The following is a 17,677-nucleotide window of genomic DNA, read 5'->3' as shown; positions in this document are numbered from 1 at the left end:
ATGTGTTTTGCAGTAGCACAGCTGGCCCACCATTGACTGGCGGGTGGCAGGATTTTCTGGTTCCATCACTGACAATAGGGTTTCCCATTGTATGCAACCCTTGCCACAGTGAAATTGCAGCTGGGTTGAGCCATCGGCAGGATTGGAAGATCCCGCTGGCATGAATGGCTGAAATGTTCTGTATACAACCCTTTTTAGTATATAGTATTACGAGCCTAACTAACATTATCGTTGGACAAGTCAAGTCCCAAGCTAAATCTAGCTTAATAGATCCGAATTTTTATATTCTGTTCAGATACATGAAAGGCAGCTATCGAACAAAGTTACAGGAGCCAGCTGATAAACTTCTGGCATTTATTAGATATGAACTATAACACTCCTTCAGCCCAACTGTATCTTTACAGACATACACAGATTTTGAACTTGTTTTATCCTTACAAATCTCATGTTCACAGTAAGTACACAATGTAAACCAATAGGCGAAATGTGGTCAGATACCCCCCACGCTGAAACCAAGTGACAGACACCACCGAAAACAACTGGCCAAATCTATTTTAATTGATGACAGCCATAGCAGAATTATATTCCAAAGCAATCAAAAAGGTGTAAAAGTAAAATATGTATGCATATTCTTCAACATATTCTCACTGTTTACAGTGAGTGGGTTTGAGAGAATTTGATTTGGTAATTAAATATAATGGCAAGTATAATGTGGCCACGTTCTCTATTTATCCCACATCATCTACAGCTTATGGAACACCTATCCAAATGACCTCCTTACTGTTAAATGTTAGATCTGATAACTTCATTCAGTCCTTTCCATTTTTACCTTTACACTTTCCACATCCCAGTAATACCTCAGATGAAGTCAGACTATGGCTACCTTTTCGCTGTCCTTTCGTCTCACATTAGAAAACCAATACATTATTAAAAACAATGCTTCATAATCAATAGGGACAGGCAGGTCCTGCAAGAGGTCAGAAGAATTAAATTACATCAGCAACGGGCATTGCGCCAGTTTCAAAACTAAAGTTTCGGTAGATATGCCTTAGTTTTTTTTGCACTATTTAATCTCCCCGTATATCACAGGAGGGGTGCTCCAAAGGGACCATAGTGTTTACCTTCTGTAGTTCCTGGTCTTGTTCTTTTAATATACACAGACATAAAAGTAATAGCCACATACAGACACAAACCATCTTTTCACCTGTATTTAATTTGTACAATATCACATTAAGCACAGCTGTTTCTACCCAAAATAAACAAGCACTTATATAACATCAGAATTGACTTTGATGCTGATAACTAATGTTAATAACGAATGGTTATCACCTTCAGCTGATTTAAGCCACTGTTTTAATTAATGGGAATTGAACTACTAAGCAACTGGGTAATTAGAAGGCAAATCTAAAATTGATTGCTAAAGAAGATTTATAGAGACTTCTGAAAGTGGAGACAGATTAACCGAGATGGAAGGATTTTAGAGGAATAGCTCCAGAGTATTGGGATGAGACGTTGAAGATTCTGTGACTGATGGTGCAAAAGAGAGCATGGGATGAATGAGAACAAATTTGAATTTTGAAGAGTACAAATTGGGAAAGGATGTTGCAACAGATTTGTAGTGGGAGAGCAGGGCAAGGTGGTGAAAGAACTAAAAAGAGAGATTTCATACTTAGTAGGCCGAGTCTTAATGTGGCAAACAACTAGCACAAGATTTAACAGATAGTGGTGCTCTAGATGAGCTGACGTTTACGTGGGGTGAACTTCAGAAGGCTTGCAAAGAAAGAGTTGGGGAAATGAAGATTATCTTTATCCAGTGCACTCAGCTACTTTCAGATACCATGTAGTGTACCAAAATTTTCAACAAAAAACAAAAGTTTCCGTGGTGCAGTCCTCAGAAAGAGGCCCAGATGAATCATCCTCAACATTTCTGGTTGGAGATGGTACAAAATCTCTAGGCTTATCTATTGCACTCATGTTCTCTTTTACAAATATAACTCTAATTTTATTTGGGGTGAAACTTAAGAGGTTGGCATGGAGAGTTGAAAATTGGAATTCTAATTTTAAGTTTAGGCCCACATTTGTTCTCAATCTCTCAAAACACTGCTGGAAACGGAAAATAAACACAGCAAGCTATACACAGGTCAGACAGCATCTGTGCAGAAAGGAGTATATCATTTCAGATCAATGATCTTTCAACAGGACTGATAAAATAATTACTCTGTATCTACCCTATTAAATTCCTTCATCATTTTAAAACACTTCAATTAGATCATACCTCAAATGGTGAGAGTAGCACAGGAAAATGGCAGTGCTTTACTAAACAGCACTTACTTTTGTCAGTGTTTCAGGACACACTTCATCATCTGGTACCCAAAGCTTTGTCGTCTTCTTTACTGGAAACTAATATCAGAATACTATAATTGGTCTTTGAATACCCAAATTACTTAGTATACTGAAGCAGAGAAATGAATTTAACATCTCAAATTTAAAAAGAAAAACAAATATCAATTGATCATAAATTTTTTAACTCAAATGACTTGAAAAAGCAGAACATCTTTGAGACAAAGCTATCTGGAGTTGTCCTTTAAAAATTTTTATATCCACTTTCTCGATAAGGAGGGAAGAGAAAGAAGTTGCAACAGCGCCTATGAATGTTTAGTACGTTTGTGAAAATAGCAGGTAATACAGAGCACCAATAGCGTGCGCTATACCACACTGTCCGCTGTGCTGGAACGCCAATCAGAAACAAACTTTGTATAAAAGGAGAGTTTTCATTTTGTATGCTCTTTCAAGCAAATGCTTTGCATAACTTTGATTCTCAATATGGCTCAACACTTGTGTGATGAAAGTGCTCCATGCTGGAGCTCCACAACAGTGCTCAAATGGTTTAGGTCCAATATCATCACAGCTGCTGTGCTCCAAATCCCTGCAATAATCAAGAGGGAGGAAAAAGTTTGGTACTTCCCTACAGAAGGGGAATCATCTTTAATGGGGTATGAGTCAACTTGGATCACTTGCACGTCTTTACCAAATTTCAACAGACACCAGCAGACATCTGGAAGCAATTTTATTAACTCCTCTTTTTCAGCAGGCAGGTGAAAAACAGCACAAATGAAAAATACTAACAAATAAGCAAACTGCCCCAACAAAAATTGCAAGTTACTGTATGTACTTACTCGGTCATTCATTAGCAAATCTTTCACAACAAAACCAGCCACCAGAGATTTCAGAGGTGCAGAAAACTGTTCAGGAGCCAGCATTGCTATGTGTCCAATTGAAATCAACGGAGTTATGAGTTGCTCTGGGTTACTAGGGTCCAAACTCTTGTGCAAAGGCTAGAAGAAAATAGTAGTCAAATTACAGGTCGTTTGCTGCAAATACTATAGGAGTGATTCTATGTCCTGGCGTTCCAGTGGGACAGTGTTGCTGCCAGTAAGTGCCTCAGCAAATTGTGGACAAAACCCACAATTATCCATCCATTAAGTGAAAATTATGGGCAGTGATTCCAAAGATGCACTTGCTGGGAGCACCATAATGAACCCACAAAAGCATTCAGAACAATAAAAAATATTTTAATCATATAGATATTCTTAACATCAGGTTAATAGTTACTTTTCTTAACCAAAATATAGAATTATGCTTCCACCATATTTATTCAAAAACAAGGCTTCAAAATGTTTCATATATAGTGAGCTAAAATTTGAGGTCTTCGTCAGTCAATAAAACTACCTCGGAATTAAGATTGTGCCTGGAATTAAACATGTTTAAACACATTATTTTCCACAATTTACAAATGTCAGCTTAACAAGTATTAACTACTCTTAAGAAGCTTCAAGTACTGTTTCAATGGCCCTTTGCACGTCAGTTCTCATAATTGCAGTCTGAAAGACTTGCTCAGCCTTACTGACACCCTTGACCAAATCACTCTGCACAGAAGTTAATTTGTGGCAGTCACTTTTTAATCACAGAGCAAGCCATCAATTCAAGACAACTAAAAACTCCTCTTGAAGGCAGTAATTAGCCAGTAGTCAGAAGGATCAAACTCAGGGTATCAAACAAAATGCAAAGAACTTGCAAAGCCATTCACATCTAATTAATTAAATCACAGTGATGTTCTGAACTATGCTGCTTAAACTTGGGACAGTGGTTAAGAATCAGCAAAATTTCTGACAGGGCCAAAAATGAACGCTTTGGTCCTCTCAACGTTTGACCAGAAGAAAGTGAGATTCACTCAAGATTTAAAGTTGGCTTGCTAGCCCAACAACAGTGGGAGGGTCCGAAGGAGTGCTGGGGGTCCGAAGGAGTGCTGGGGCCCCGAGTTGAAAAATGAGGGAGCATACAAGTATTAGGTTCTGATAAGATAACTAGAAGTATAACTAAGCAAAAGTGGTCCATGAATGTTGGATGACAGTATTTACATAACACCTTTCATGTAGAAAAAGGTCCCAAGGCATTTCACAGAAAAAAACAAAATGACAGAGCCACAAAATTAGATATGTGGTCAGATAACTGAAAGCTTGGCCAAATTGCTCATGTGTGGGTTAAAGGAGTAAAGAGAGGTAGAGGGGCCAAGAGCTGCAGGGAGCATATTCTAAAGGCTAGGAGCTAGGCAACTGTCAGGACAATCCTGATTGACAATCCTGAGCATTCCTGATTTTAATTCCTCCAAGACACCAGCATCAGCAGAGGAGAGATACTTGAGGGTTGTGGAGTTGGAGAAAATCACAGTGACAGGGAGTGGCTGAGGGAGAGAATAAAGCCCATGTAGGTCAGCAAGCACAGAGGGGATAGGAAAGTGGGACTTGCTGTGAATCAAGACAAGGACTTAGTTGTCAAGGACTGCTTTGTATGACTTAGTTTATGAAGCTTGAATGTGGGAGACTATGAGACTAGTGCTATGAATGCATTAAAACAGTTGTGTCCAGAGACAACACAGGCTTGAATGAGGGGTTAAGTCATGCAACGTTGTTGAAGGGGAAACATACAAATCTTAGAGATACTACAATCATGTGGTTGAAAGGTCAAATATGACACCATGCTGCAACTGGCTTAATCTCAGGCTGTTGCCAGGAAAGTGAGATGGAATCAGTAGTGTTGTGATATTGCAGGAGACCAGTAACGTATAAAAATAATTCAAAATCCCAGTTATTAACAGAGCTATACCACAATGTTTCATTTTTTGAACAAAATCCTTTAAATGAGGAAACAAAGCAAGTTCCTTGATCTTGAGGATGCCTTCATTTCTCCTTGGACCAAACCAAGGTGTGCCATAGATTTCAGCAATTCATTTTAATTCTCTTTAGTGTTCCTGCTATTCTGAGGGGTTTAAGATTTCTTGGGGTCCTACCACTAGCAACCAGCTAAGCAGCCCTCCAATTCTCCTCAAGTTAGGGTAATCAATATTCCATATATTAAGAGATTATCCCTCATTTTGTCCCACTTTGTATCCCCTACTTCTCGGGCAGACAATGGAAATCTGGGCCTGCGAGTTTCTTGCTGGCATTGTCTCTTTTTGCTTTGAGTATGTGCACTGAGGTTGTCAGCCACCAAGAGAAGCTATGGTGAACAGAACACAAAACCACCCAATACACACCCCAATTCTTATAGTCATCAACACACTTCCCATCACCTCTCTTTTGGTCACCAGCATTTCCCCCCACCTCAGCTGAGATGTCCTTAGGTTATTTCATAAAAGTTGGTCACCCTACCTTAAGCACTCATGTTTGTGGACATCCCAGCTCAAACATAGGCCTCACTGCACTCTTGCTTAGAGACTCCAACTCAGAAATACCCCCGATTTCTGACAGCCCTTTGTTTCTGGTCTACAGCTTCTCTCTTTCTGCCTGTTTCCAAGCTGTTCCAGTTTCTGTGAAAAATCATACAGATGAGCCCAAAACAAAATATATTTCCTTGCACCTAGATCCAAGGCAACATGGCACACCTGGAATGTCCCAGAGATTAAAACTGATTACCTCCAACTTGAAACCCATCCTTGGATCTGAAGAGTATATGGATATTGTAAGAGCTTTTCTTGTTAGCCCGTTGCTTTCAAACCATTTTTTGATCTGGATTCCGATGTGAATAATTTAAAGCCCTCTTTTGGGTGACTGTAAACTTCTGTCTCCATCTTTAAACTCAGAAATATAGCCCATTCTTTAGTATTTCATACTTCAGGCTCTAACACTAGGTAAAGATGGACTGTAATTACTCCAGGCTCTGTTTCCCAGTTTTTCAAAAAAAACAGCCCTCACACACCCCCCCAACCAACTCATCTTACTGTTAAAAATTCAATTTCAAACAACTAAAAATTAAATTCTTAAAACATGTGAACATGTAATTTTATGATTCATAACAGTCACTAGGAAACAGAGTTAGCCAGAACAGAAACAACAGCCTTCCCAATTGAATGAAGGAAATTTCTGCTCATTCATGCTGGATGCCAGATGAGCAACCGGTTCAACCAGTGCCACTGCTACCTGACCTCATTACAGCCTTGTTCTAAATATGGACAAAAGAGCTACAAGCCTAGACATCAAGGCTGCATTTGATTCAGTGATATCAAGGAGCCCTAGCAAAAGTGGACTCAATGAGAATCATGGGGAAAACCCACCACTGATTGGGAGTCATACCTAGCACAACGGAAGATAGTTTAGATGATTGTGGTGGTTGGAGGTCAATCATCTCAGTTCCAGGACATTGCTGCAAGAGTTCCTCAGGGTAGTATTCAATACCCTATCTGCACTGCTTCATTTTGACCTTCCTTTCAGCATAAAAGGTCAGAAATGGGGGTGGTCACTGATGACAGCGTAATGTTCAGCACCATTCGGTGACTGCTCAAATACTAAAGCAATGTGTCCAGCAAGGCATGGACAACAATCAGGCTTGGACTGATTAGTGGCAAGTAACATTCATAACACACAAAAACCAAGCACTGGTCATCTCCAAACAAAAGTGAATTTAAACACATTTCCATAATCAATGGGATTGGCATTGCCGAATCCCCTTCTAACAACATCCTGGGAATAATTATTGATAAGAAAATGAACTGGACAAGTCATACAAATACTGTGGCTAAAAGAGCAGGTCAGAGGATGGGAATTTTGTGCTGAATATCTCTGACTATCCAAAGTCTATTCTCCATCTACAAGTACAAGTTAGGAGTGTGATAGAATACTGTCTACTTATCTGGACAAGTGCAGTTCTAACAACACTCAAATCTACATCCAGGTGAAAACAGTCCACTTCACTGTTTTAAGATGGTATCAGTGCCATTCAACCTCTCCATCTCTGCCACAGTGACAGCAATATGTACCATCTACATGACACATTACAATAATTCACCAAGGTTCCTTCAACAGCACCTCCCAAACGGCACAGTGGTTAACACTGCTGCCTCTCAGCGCCAGGGACTGTGCAGTTTGCATGTTCTCCCTCCGTCTGCATGGATCTCCTCCAGGTGCTCTAGTTTCCTCCCACAGTCTGAAAGACGTGCTGGTTAGATGCAGGGCCATGCTAAATTCTCTCTGTGCACTCAAACAGGTGACTGGGGGAATGTCGAAGAAACTTAATTGCAGTGTTAATGTAAGCCTACTTGTGACACTAATAAATAAATTAAAACCCATGTCATCCACCATCTCAAAGGACATGGGCAGATGATGTACGGGAACACCATCAGCTGCAAGTTCCCCTCCAAGTCACAAATTATATTGTCATTCACTCTTGCTGGGTTAAATCCAGGGGCACTCTTCTTAACAGCACCTTGGGTGTGCCTACATCACATGACCTGCAGCATTTCCAAGGCTGCAGCTCACCACTAGCTTTTCAAAGGCAGTGAGGAATGCACAAATGCTGGCCAAGCCAATAACACCCTGACATTATCAAAGAAGAAATAAAGAGAAGGCAGGCGTCTTTCGTTCAATTACAACTGCTCTGTCCCATGGATGCAGTGAATATTTTTGAGTGTACCAAATTCTTAAAGATCTATTGATGCGTTGGCTATTACAATAAGTTCTCTGCTGTAGTGACTACTGAATCAACATAGCTGTCTTTTAAAGCTTTGAGGATCCTCAAAGTGATACTCTTTTTGTTTACGTACTTGAGCTAGGAACACAAGTCAACTGATATTCAAAACAATATATTGTAGCTGATGATATTCAAGTTATTGGAGAAGCAGGATTGTAGCTCTGGCTCAATCTTAAAGAAATATCATTCACTAGAAAAGTGGTAAGTAAAATCTTTCTGCCATTGGACCTGGTTGATGCACACAATCTACTGTCTGGCTACATAATTAATTGGAGCAAGTCACCATTGAGACTGAATATCAGAGTAAAACACATTGGCCTACCATTCAGATTGATGAAAAGCACATTTAATCACAGATGTAATCAAAAGAAATGGCTCCAATATGCAGAAAAATCACATTTTACAAAAAGAATCAAGAATGGCCTGTCAGGTTTCCCAAGCAGAAACTGTCCTAAACTGATTTTTAAACAAGTATCCAAATGTCTGTTGTCCAGATACAGCTGGCCACAAAACTATGTAACTTTGCAAATATATTCTATGTTCCCATCAATATGCAAAATAAAGCTGTTTAGTAAAACTTGCGTAATTAAAAAAATCCTGCTCTAGCTCAGAGACTATATTTCAGATTGCCTGTTTGGATTTACTCAATTATCAGCAGATTGAATCCTAGGGACAATGATGCACAAATCATCATTACATCAGCAACTGAGTTCAAGAGCTGTCTAATTGGGTTAGGGGAGTAGGAGGAATGCCTAATGAAACAGCAAACCAGTTGAGGTTTGTACATTTGTCACGTATTTTTGAAAAGATAATATCCACATTCTACCTCAAGACAATAATGACAAACACCAATGTCAACAACTGCAAGTTCTCCAAAGCTTCAAACAGAATTTAAGACCTTAAGCAGAACAGAAATTCAGCAGTTATTTTCTTCTTCCAGAGCGCATTTGATAAGATGTCACACTAGAGACTTGTAAAGAAAATGAAATTAATACATGAGAATGGAATGCAACCATTTGTTGCTTTTGACACCTTCAAGGAAATTCCAATAATATTTATGAAATAGTGCTTATTAAACAGCCTAGATTTTTTTCCCCCAAATGAGAATATTTCAGCTGCGCCAACTTACTCCTTCTGAACCCACTGCCTCCCCAAATTTAAGCTGCTATTATAAGCTGGTAAGGGGGCAGTAAGACTTTTGTATAAATACTTAGAACAGCTCTGATTACATAACATTAGGCCCGCATGAAATTTAGCTCAAGGACTGCAGGGAGAGGCCAAGATGGTTCTCACCAGATTAACCTTTCAACAAGAGAAAACTGAATAAAGAAGGTGAAGTCTTGTACCTCCCCTGTATGGGCTTCCTTCCCCATACAATCCTCCTTCCTTCTACTTTCAGTCAAGTACCAGGCGCCACCATTCCTGTAGGACACTGATGGTAGCCTCCGATTGCTCAAATTACAACTGCCAGCTGGTGTTTCCTGTTGAGCTTGGCCAGAGACTGATGGAGCCAATGCACAAAACATGTGCCTTTTGCCTTCCACCCTCATCACCACCAGTACAACTCTTGCTAGGGAGTTAAAATTAAGGCCTATGTGTCACAATACTGGCATCGACAGAACACAAAATGTATTTCCAGAAAATAAATACTCAAGGCAAAATGTTAGTCCTGATTTCTGTGTCCAATAAGTAATTTCTTGACAAGTGATGTGCAAAATTCTACAAATTTAGTACAAGTACCCACACCATATACAAAATCCTGTTTATTTATTCATAACTATAAGCAAGTTACAGCTTTTGAGCATTAAACTGTATTTGTAGTTGAAGGAAGAGTTATATGATTTGCCTTGATTAAGGACAGCTGGAAAGACAATTTAAAAATGTTGACTAAATCAAGAAGATATTGGCAAAGGTAATTAAAAGTGATGTAATAACAGTAGACGTTTTACCTCAAATATCTGTGCAAACTGTGTCTCTTTGCTGGAGAATATTGCATGAATGCAGTGAATTGCATGCTTGGCTTGTCGAGCAGTGCCTTTCTTGGCCTTCTGCTGCAATACTGGCAATAAAGCACTAGGCAAGAAGAAAGCATAAAGTTAACTGAGGTCTGGTTTTCATGAAAATCAGGGTAAATTAAACTGATTTTGCATCAGCGATAAATGTCAAGGCGAGTGCCAAGTGTCCTTTGGCATTGACCCGATTATATTGATAGCTCCCCGCTCATGGAATAGCGCCCTCTGCTGTCAGTAGACTTTTCCACTCAATTACACTTGTGCGCATAGAGGCATGGTTTTGATTTTCATGACAAGAAATCAATTTGACTGTTCTGATAGCACACAAGAAACAACAGTAAACCCTGTGTTAGAATCACAAGTTGCAATTTAATATTTTCTTGAATGTAAACATTATTGTTGATAATTCTGATCTTCTCATTAACATGTAGGCACGCTAAGTATAGCAAAGCCAGTGGGATGCAAACTAAAAAAAAATCCAAAACCAGGTTTGAAATTATTTCCAGCTTAACTTGATATTTATTATGTTCTTGAAGATTCGAGGACCGGAAATACATCCAATTTATCATTACCGTGGGGTTTTAAAAATCAGTGGCTTGGACCTTGAGTGCCTTTTCATTTGATTACCAATCATGGCACGGAGGCACAATGATTAGCACTGTTATCTCAGTGCCAGGGACCAGAGTTCAATTTCAGCCTCGGGTGACTGTCTGCATGTTCTCTCCGTGTCTGCGTGGGTGCTCTAGTTTCCTCCCACAGTCCAAAGATGCGCAGGCTACATGGATTGGTCAAGTTAAATTTCCCCCTTAGTGTCAAAGGGATTAGGAGTGTAAATGCACGGGGTTATGGCTTTAATGGGATTGTCAGTGTAGACTTCATAGGTTGAACGGGCTCTTTCTACTGTAGAGATTTTACAACTTTGAATATTACAGTGTACGCTTTCCTCCAACACTTTCTCCATCACATCAATTTCATATCATTATTATATTTTTGCATAAAAGATCAGCCCATATGCAGTTATGTTTACAACCTGAAAGATTAAATGGTATTTCACAAAAACTGAGTAAATAATCAGCTAGTATTTACATAAAACCATTGGCTCTCATGGCACAGAGAACTATTTGACCCAAATGTGTCCATCCCGGTTCTTTGAAAGAGCTTTATTATATATTTTTTTGTTATATATAAAGCAAAAGTAATGAAACATACGATCTGATATGAGGAAAGTCATCTTCAATTTTCTGCCCAGTATTTCGGAAGATCTGTAAAGCAGCTTCTGCCACCTTTTCATCTTCCATTTTCAAGCACTGCAGGAGGGATTCAAATGTTTCCGCAGAGTGAAAAGAGATTGAATGTGTAAATGATAATACCTAGAATGAGAAAAAAGGCATGAGAGAATAGAGAAATCTTTAAAAACTCTTGAGTAACAATTCAGTTTCTTCCTCAATGATGAAAGGCCACTCTCCAGTTATCAAAATAGCTTATAAATTTGTAGTTCATCTATTATGGTAAAATTCCAATGGGTCAAATCCACCCACAAATTTGTGATAAAGGGTTCTTCGTGACAGCAAAGGAGGCCACATTCCCACATGAATGCACCTCTTATATAAAATTTGATGGTACTACAAATGTGGGTTATGTTTTAAAAAAAACAACAGATTTAAATGAAAACACGTTAAAGCAGTAAGTGTGTGAAAAAGCCTTCATTCGATTTGTCCACACCTGACAATGCTCTAAATTTGTATAAGACTGATACACTGCATTGGAAAATGTCTCAAGATACAAATTACTATACCAGTGGTTCAATCATTTACCTTAAGCAATTCAAGGCCTGCTCGGATTGCTTCATCAGTTGGCACACCCTCCTCTTCATCATCAGCTGTACCATCAATTGATTTATTAATCTGTTTAATTAATGCACTGTCAAAAACATGGAAGTTAAATTAATTTGAATTTACCTTTCATAAAATAATTGACAAATCATTTAGTAGTAACTCCTTTCAAAAATCCGTGAAACTAAAAACTTGAAAACGAAACATATTATACACGCTGGCAAAGGTGGTAAGAACATAAGAACATAAGAAATAGGAGCAGGAGTAGGCCATCTAGCCCTTCGAGCCTGCCCCGCCATTCAATAAGATCATGGCTGATCTGTTGCTGCTCAGTTCCACTTTCCCGCCCTCTCCCCATAACCCTTAATCCCCTCTCATCAAAAACCCATCAACCTGCGTCTTAAAAATATTTAGCGAGGCAGCCTCCACCACTTCAACGGGCAGAGAATTCCAGAGATTCACCACCCTTTGAGTGAAGAAGTTCCTCCTCAACTCCATTCCAAACCGCCCCCCTTTTATCTTGAGGCTGTGCCCCCTAGTCCTACTGTCTTTTTTGAGCGGGAAGAGTCTCTCCACCTCTATCCTATCCATCCCATTCATCATCTTATACGTCTCAATGAGATCTCCCCTCATTCTTCTAAACTCTAACGAGTACAAGCCCAGTTTATTCAGCCTCTGCTCATAGCTCAACCCCCTCAACTCCGGTATCAGCCTAGTAAACCTCCTCTGCACTCCCTCCAAGGCCAAAATATCTTTGCGCAGGTGCGGCGCCCAAAACTGCACACAGTACTCCAGCTGCGGCCTCACCAATGCCCTATACAGCTGCAGCAAGACCTCCCTACTTTTATATTCAATCCCCCTCGCTATGAAGGCCAGTAAGGGAACATTACCAGAAATTAAATTACCTTCTTTGTTCAAATACACAGAGAATCTAAGAAGAGCCAGAAGTTAAAATTCCAATACCAGTATAAGTGTGGCAATGATTGGCCACCCATTTGTCAGACTACTCTTGTGATGATTAGCCCACAATGGGTAATTTGCATGCAGGTGGTGGGCACCCAAGCCATTCCTAAATATGACTAAGAAATGCAGTGGTACTTCTGATCTGCACATCTGTTTGTCCAATATAACGGAAAATCAAACCTTATTTTCTGAACTCATACTTGGTTATTTGGTCAATTATTTAATGTCACTCAGAGACCAATGCCTTCAGAAACCGACATTGTGCATTCCACTTAGAGCTTGCAAGACACTTAAAAGGCTACGATATACAGGATGGCATGAGCAGCATTTCTTGAGGATTCAGTCAATACTGTTCATTGGTGCAGGTGTTCAGAATAGGTGGAAGTGCCCACTCTAACAGAACCAGAAAGGATGCACAAACTCAGAAGAATTGGCAGTGCACATACACAAACTTTTGAACACAAGTTGAGAAGGACATTTTTAAAAAATTACATGGGATCCTTCACTTTGTGATGTAGTTGAGTTTTTATAAACATAAAATCACAAGTACTTGGACAAAACTTAAGAAAATTAGTTTTGCAATATTCATTTGACTGTCAGGTATCAAACTAAACCAAGTTTGAATCTCCTTCAATTTTTTTTATACACAAAAGCATTGTATGCAGGGTACAGCTAAGTTATCTGCCCATCTTCAAAATAAGGGAAAGGTTTCCATGGGTAGTAGAAGAGGTGATCAAACTAAAACTGGAGTTTTTAAGATGAGGATGTGGTCTTGTGGGAAGTGGATAGCACAATGCATTAGCTTAACTTTGCTTCCAACAGCAAACTCTAAGTCAAAAGCAGGTGCTCTTCTCGCACATCTCATAGCTTTGAGCAATCTCAATACAGCTCTCACTGGGCACAAAATTATATACCAAATAGAATTGGTAGTAAACCAGCAAATCAACCTCAGATCATGGTGCAGATTGCAAGAGCATTATACTCATGGACAAAGAGATAACGGTGGGGTGTTTAAGTCTCACTGGCTTCACACCAGCGAGATCTTTGGTCCCGCCAACATGAACAGATTTTAACGACTTGCCAGCCCCCACAGGGATGGGCTTGAAAATTCCAGCTATTGCTGCAGCTGAACTTAACCACTTAAGTAAATTTTACAAAAAAAAAACTCAGATTTTTCAGTGGAGTGTCATGCCAATTTTTACACTTGGATGGGATCCACCTTCTCAACACTAACACTGGAAAAAGATACTTTATTAAATCAATGTTGAAATTTGCACATAAAGTCAAGGCTTACAGAAAGAATTTGGAGACAGGCTTTTCTTTAAGCTTAGTAATGCAGTAGAGAACCAAGTTGAAACATAAAACATATTATGAAGCTTTAAAAGAGGAAAAAGGAGCAAGTATGGGAATTGTGATGGCACTTTTTTTGGGAGGGGGTACCTATATTTTGTTAGGTCACTGGTTCCTCTAAGAACTAGGAATTCTCTGGCTGCTCATGCCAGCCACAGCTACCAGTAAGAAAGAGGAGTTTGGCACTCAACCAAATCTCCATTCACTGCAACGAGACAGGAGGATCCCAACTGCTGGTGAGGTTGGAGAATCTAACTCTAGGCTTGTCCAGCAACTGATTTCTGGCAAAGGCCCTGGCTTCCAGTAAATTATTATGTGACCAGGTTTTCTGGGAAATCCGGATACAGAAGTCCAGAGTTAAAAAACTTCAAAAATGACCCAAGGTGGTTATGCTCAAGATGCTACCTATGAAGTTGAGTACCATGGGATGCTTGAGGAGATTTGAAGGAGTAAACCTTGCCAGAAGTAAGCAGAAGGCCAAAGTAGCCTCAACCCTTATACAACTACCCTTATGCAAATAGCCAAATACATTTTACAACAATCTGAGGTCCCTGTCTGCTTCAAGACGACAACGGTCATCCCAGTACTTAAGAAAAACCAAGCAGCATGTCTTAATGACTACTCGGTTGGTGGCTCTGACATCCATCATTATGAAGTCCTTCAAAAGGCTAGTCTTGGCACAAATCAATTCCAGGCTCCCACAGTCTCTGGATCAACTACTGTTTGCCTACTGCTTTAACAGGTCCACAGCAAACGCCATCTCCCCAGCCCTGCACTCAACTTTGGAACACTAGATAACAAGGACACCCACGTCAGACTCCTCTTTATTGACTACAGCTCAGCCTTCAACACCATTATTCCCACAGTACTCACCTCCAAACTCTGCAGCCTAGGCCTCGGCACCTCCTCTGCGACTGGATCCTGAACTTCCTAGCTCACAGACTGCAATCAGTAAGGATAGGCAACAACACAGTCTCCACGATCATCCTGAACACCGGTGCCCCACAAGGCTGTGTTCTCAGCCTCCGACTTTACTCCTTGTACACCTATGACTGTGTGGCCAAATTCCCCTCCAATTTGATTTTCAAGTTTTCTGACAACACTCAAACAGTAATGAGACACAGGACAGGAATGCTATAGAGAATCTGGTGAACTGGTGAGGCAACAATGATCACTCTGTCAATATCAACAAAACGAAGGAGATTGTCATCAACTTCAGGGAACGTAAAGGAGAATACGTCCCTGTCTACGTCAATGGAGACAAAGTAGAAAGGGTTGAGAGCTTCAAGTTATTAGGTGTCCAGAACACCAACCTGTCCTGGTCCCTCCATGCTGACACGAGTTAAAAAAGCCCACCAGTACCTCTACTTTCTCAGAAGACTAAGGAATTTGGCATACCAGCTCTCACCAACTTTTACAGATGCATCATAGAAAGCATTCTTTCTGGTTGTATCACAGCTTGGTATGACTCCTGCTCTGTCCAAAACCGCAAGGAACTACAAGAAGGTCGTGAATGTAGCCCAATCCATCACACAAACCAGCCTCCAATCCACTGACTCTGTCTACACTTTCCGCTGCCTCGACAAAACAGCCAGCATAATTAAGGACCCCACGCACTCTGGACATTCTCTCTTCCACTTCTTCCTTCGGGAAAAGGTGCAAAAGTCTGAGGTCACATACCAGCTGACTCAAGAACAGCTTCTTCCCTGCTGCTGTCAGCCTTTTGAATGGACTTGTCTTGCATTAAGTTGATCTTTCGCTACAACCTAGCTATGACTGTGTCACTACATTCTGCACTCTCTCGTTTCCTTCTCTATCAATGGTATGCTTTGTCTGTATAGCATGCAAGAAAAAATACTTTTCATTGTATGTTAATACATGTGACAATAAGTCAAATCAAATCTCCAAAACAGTATCAAACCAGGTGGTCAATCTTCTAAATTTTGATAAATATCTGACAAGTTTTGGAAGTGTAAATTGAATGGATATAAAAGGAAATTTGAGTTAAAAATTCGGTTTAGAAACGCAAACCAGAGATGCATTTGAAATTTTTTGGATGATAGGCCACTCGTATAGAATTTTTATAAAATCCCTACAGTGCAGAAGGAGGCCATTTGGCCCATCGAGTCTGTACCAACCACATGGACGGCATGGTTGCACAGTGGTTAGCAGTACTGCCTCACAGCTCCAGGGACGTGGGCTCAATTCCCTGCCTGGGTCGCTATCTGTGAAGAGTTTGCACGTTCTCTCCGTGTCAGCGTGGGTTTCCTCCAAGTGCTTCTGTTTCCTTCTACAGTCTGAAAGACATGCTGGTTAGGTGTATTGGTTATGAAAATTCTCCCTCGGTGTATCCGAACAGGCCCTGGAGTGTGGCGACTAGGGGATTTTCATATTATTTTCACTGCAGTGTTAATGTAAGCCTACACGTGACTAATAAATAAACTTTACAATCCCATCAGGGCCTTATTTGCGTAACCCTCATTTACTCTACTAATTCGCCTGACGCTAGGTTCAATTTAGCTGGGTCAATCAACCCAACTGGCACATCTTTGTAGTGGGAGGAAATCGGAACACCCAGAGGAAATCCACGCAGAAACAGGGAAAGTGCAACCTCCACACAGACAGTGACCCGAGGCTGGAATTGAACCTACATCCCCGGTGTTATGAGGCAGTAGTGCTAACCACTGGGCCACCATGCTGTCCTAATGGGGTAAGGGCAGGCTTCCCACCCAAGGCGCTGCTCATATCACAGTAAAACTGCATCTGGGTCAGGGAATCCTGTTCATGCAATTTCATGCTAACCCCTAGCATCAAAACCCACTAGGAGCAGCATAAAATTCAGGCCATGGACCTAAATTACATGGAGAAACTGAAGTTCTCCTTTAAGCAGAGACAGGTAAGAGTGTTCAAAGTCAGGAACAGTTTTATAAATAAGGAGAAACTGTTTCAAGTGGCAGAAGGATTGATGATCAAAAGAACACATTTAAGGCAATTGGCAAAAAGTATCAGAGGTGACAGTTGTTGTGATCTGTAATGAATCACCTGAAAGCACGATAGAAACATTCTTTTTTTTAAAAAAACAAGACTATTGGGAAAGTAGAGCAAAGGAGTGGGATGAATTGGATGCCTCTACCAAAAACAGTTGGCAGATACACAATAGGCCAAATGGTCTCCTATTATTATCACCATTCATTTCTTGCCAAGATTTATAAATAATGGGTTGACTTGACATGGGTAACTGGAAATTAAAACAAGAAATCTGAATGCTCAAGGTGCAGGGGTGAGACAGATTTGTTTTGTAGACAGACATACAGTAATCAGTCAGCTTTAAAACCACTGCAAACTTACACTGAATTACATAAAATATGCAACACAGAAATACACCATTTGGCTCCAACCTTCCATTTCCATCCCCTTTGTATGCTCCCCAACAAATACATCCATACAGTTGCCTCAATGACTGCCTGTGACACATTGTTATTGTTCTCCAAATAATCT

General features: G+C 40.2%; 1 protein-coding gene across 4 annotated transcripts in view; it reads right to left on the bottom strand.

Annotated features, from left to right (window-relative positions):
- pds5b (PDS5 cohesin associated factor B) overlaps positions 1–17,677 on the bottom strand; it is a 193,336-nt gene that overhangs the window by 31,105 nt on the left and 144,554 nt on the right. For 3 of the 4 annotated variants that reach the window (XM_080197450.1, XM_080197451.1, XM_080197452.1), the window contains 5 exons: positions 11,849–11,954; positions 11,244–11,404; positions 9,972–10,095; positions 3,177–3,335; positions 2,332–2,400 (listed from right to left, as the gene is read on the bottom strand). In XM_080197450.1, the coding sequence (XP_080053576.1) occupies positions 2,332–2,400; positions 3,177–3,335; positions 9,972–10,095; positions 11,244–11,404; positions 11,849–11,954 (619 nt within the window). Of the gene's footprint in view, positions 1–2,331; positions 2,401–3,176; positions 3,336–5,717; positions 5,867–9,971; positions 10,096–11,243; positions 11,405–11,848; positions 11,955–17,677 lie in introns of those variants that run through there. The other variant, XM_080197453.1, reaches the window with a different exon arrangement.

This window comes from Carcharhinus amblyrhynchos, chromosome 10 (assembly GCF_965287045.1).
Source record: "Carcharhinus amblyrhynchos chromosome 10, sCarAmb.v2.hapA, whole genome shotgun sequence".
Lineage (NCBI taxonomy): Eukaryota > Metazoa > Chordata > Chondrichthyes > Carcharhiniformes > Carcharhinidae > Carcharhinus > Carcharhinus amblyrhynchos.
Note: the sequence above shows the minus strand (reverse complement) of the source record. Positions and strands in the feature narration are given on the sequence as shown.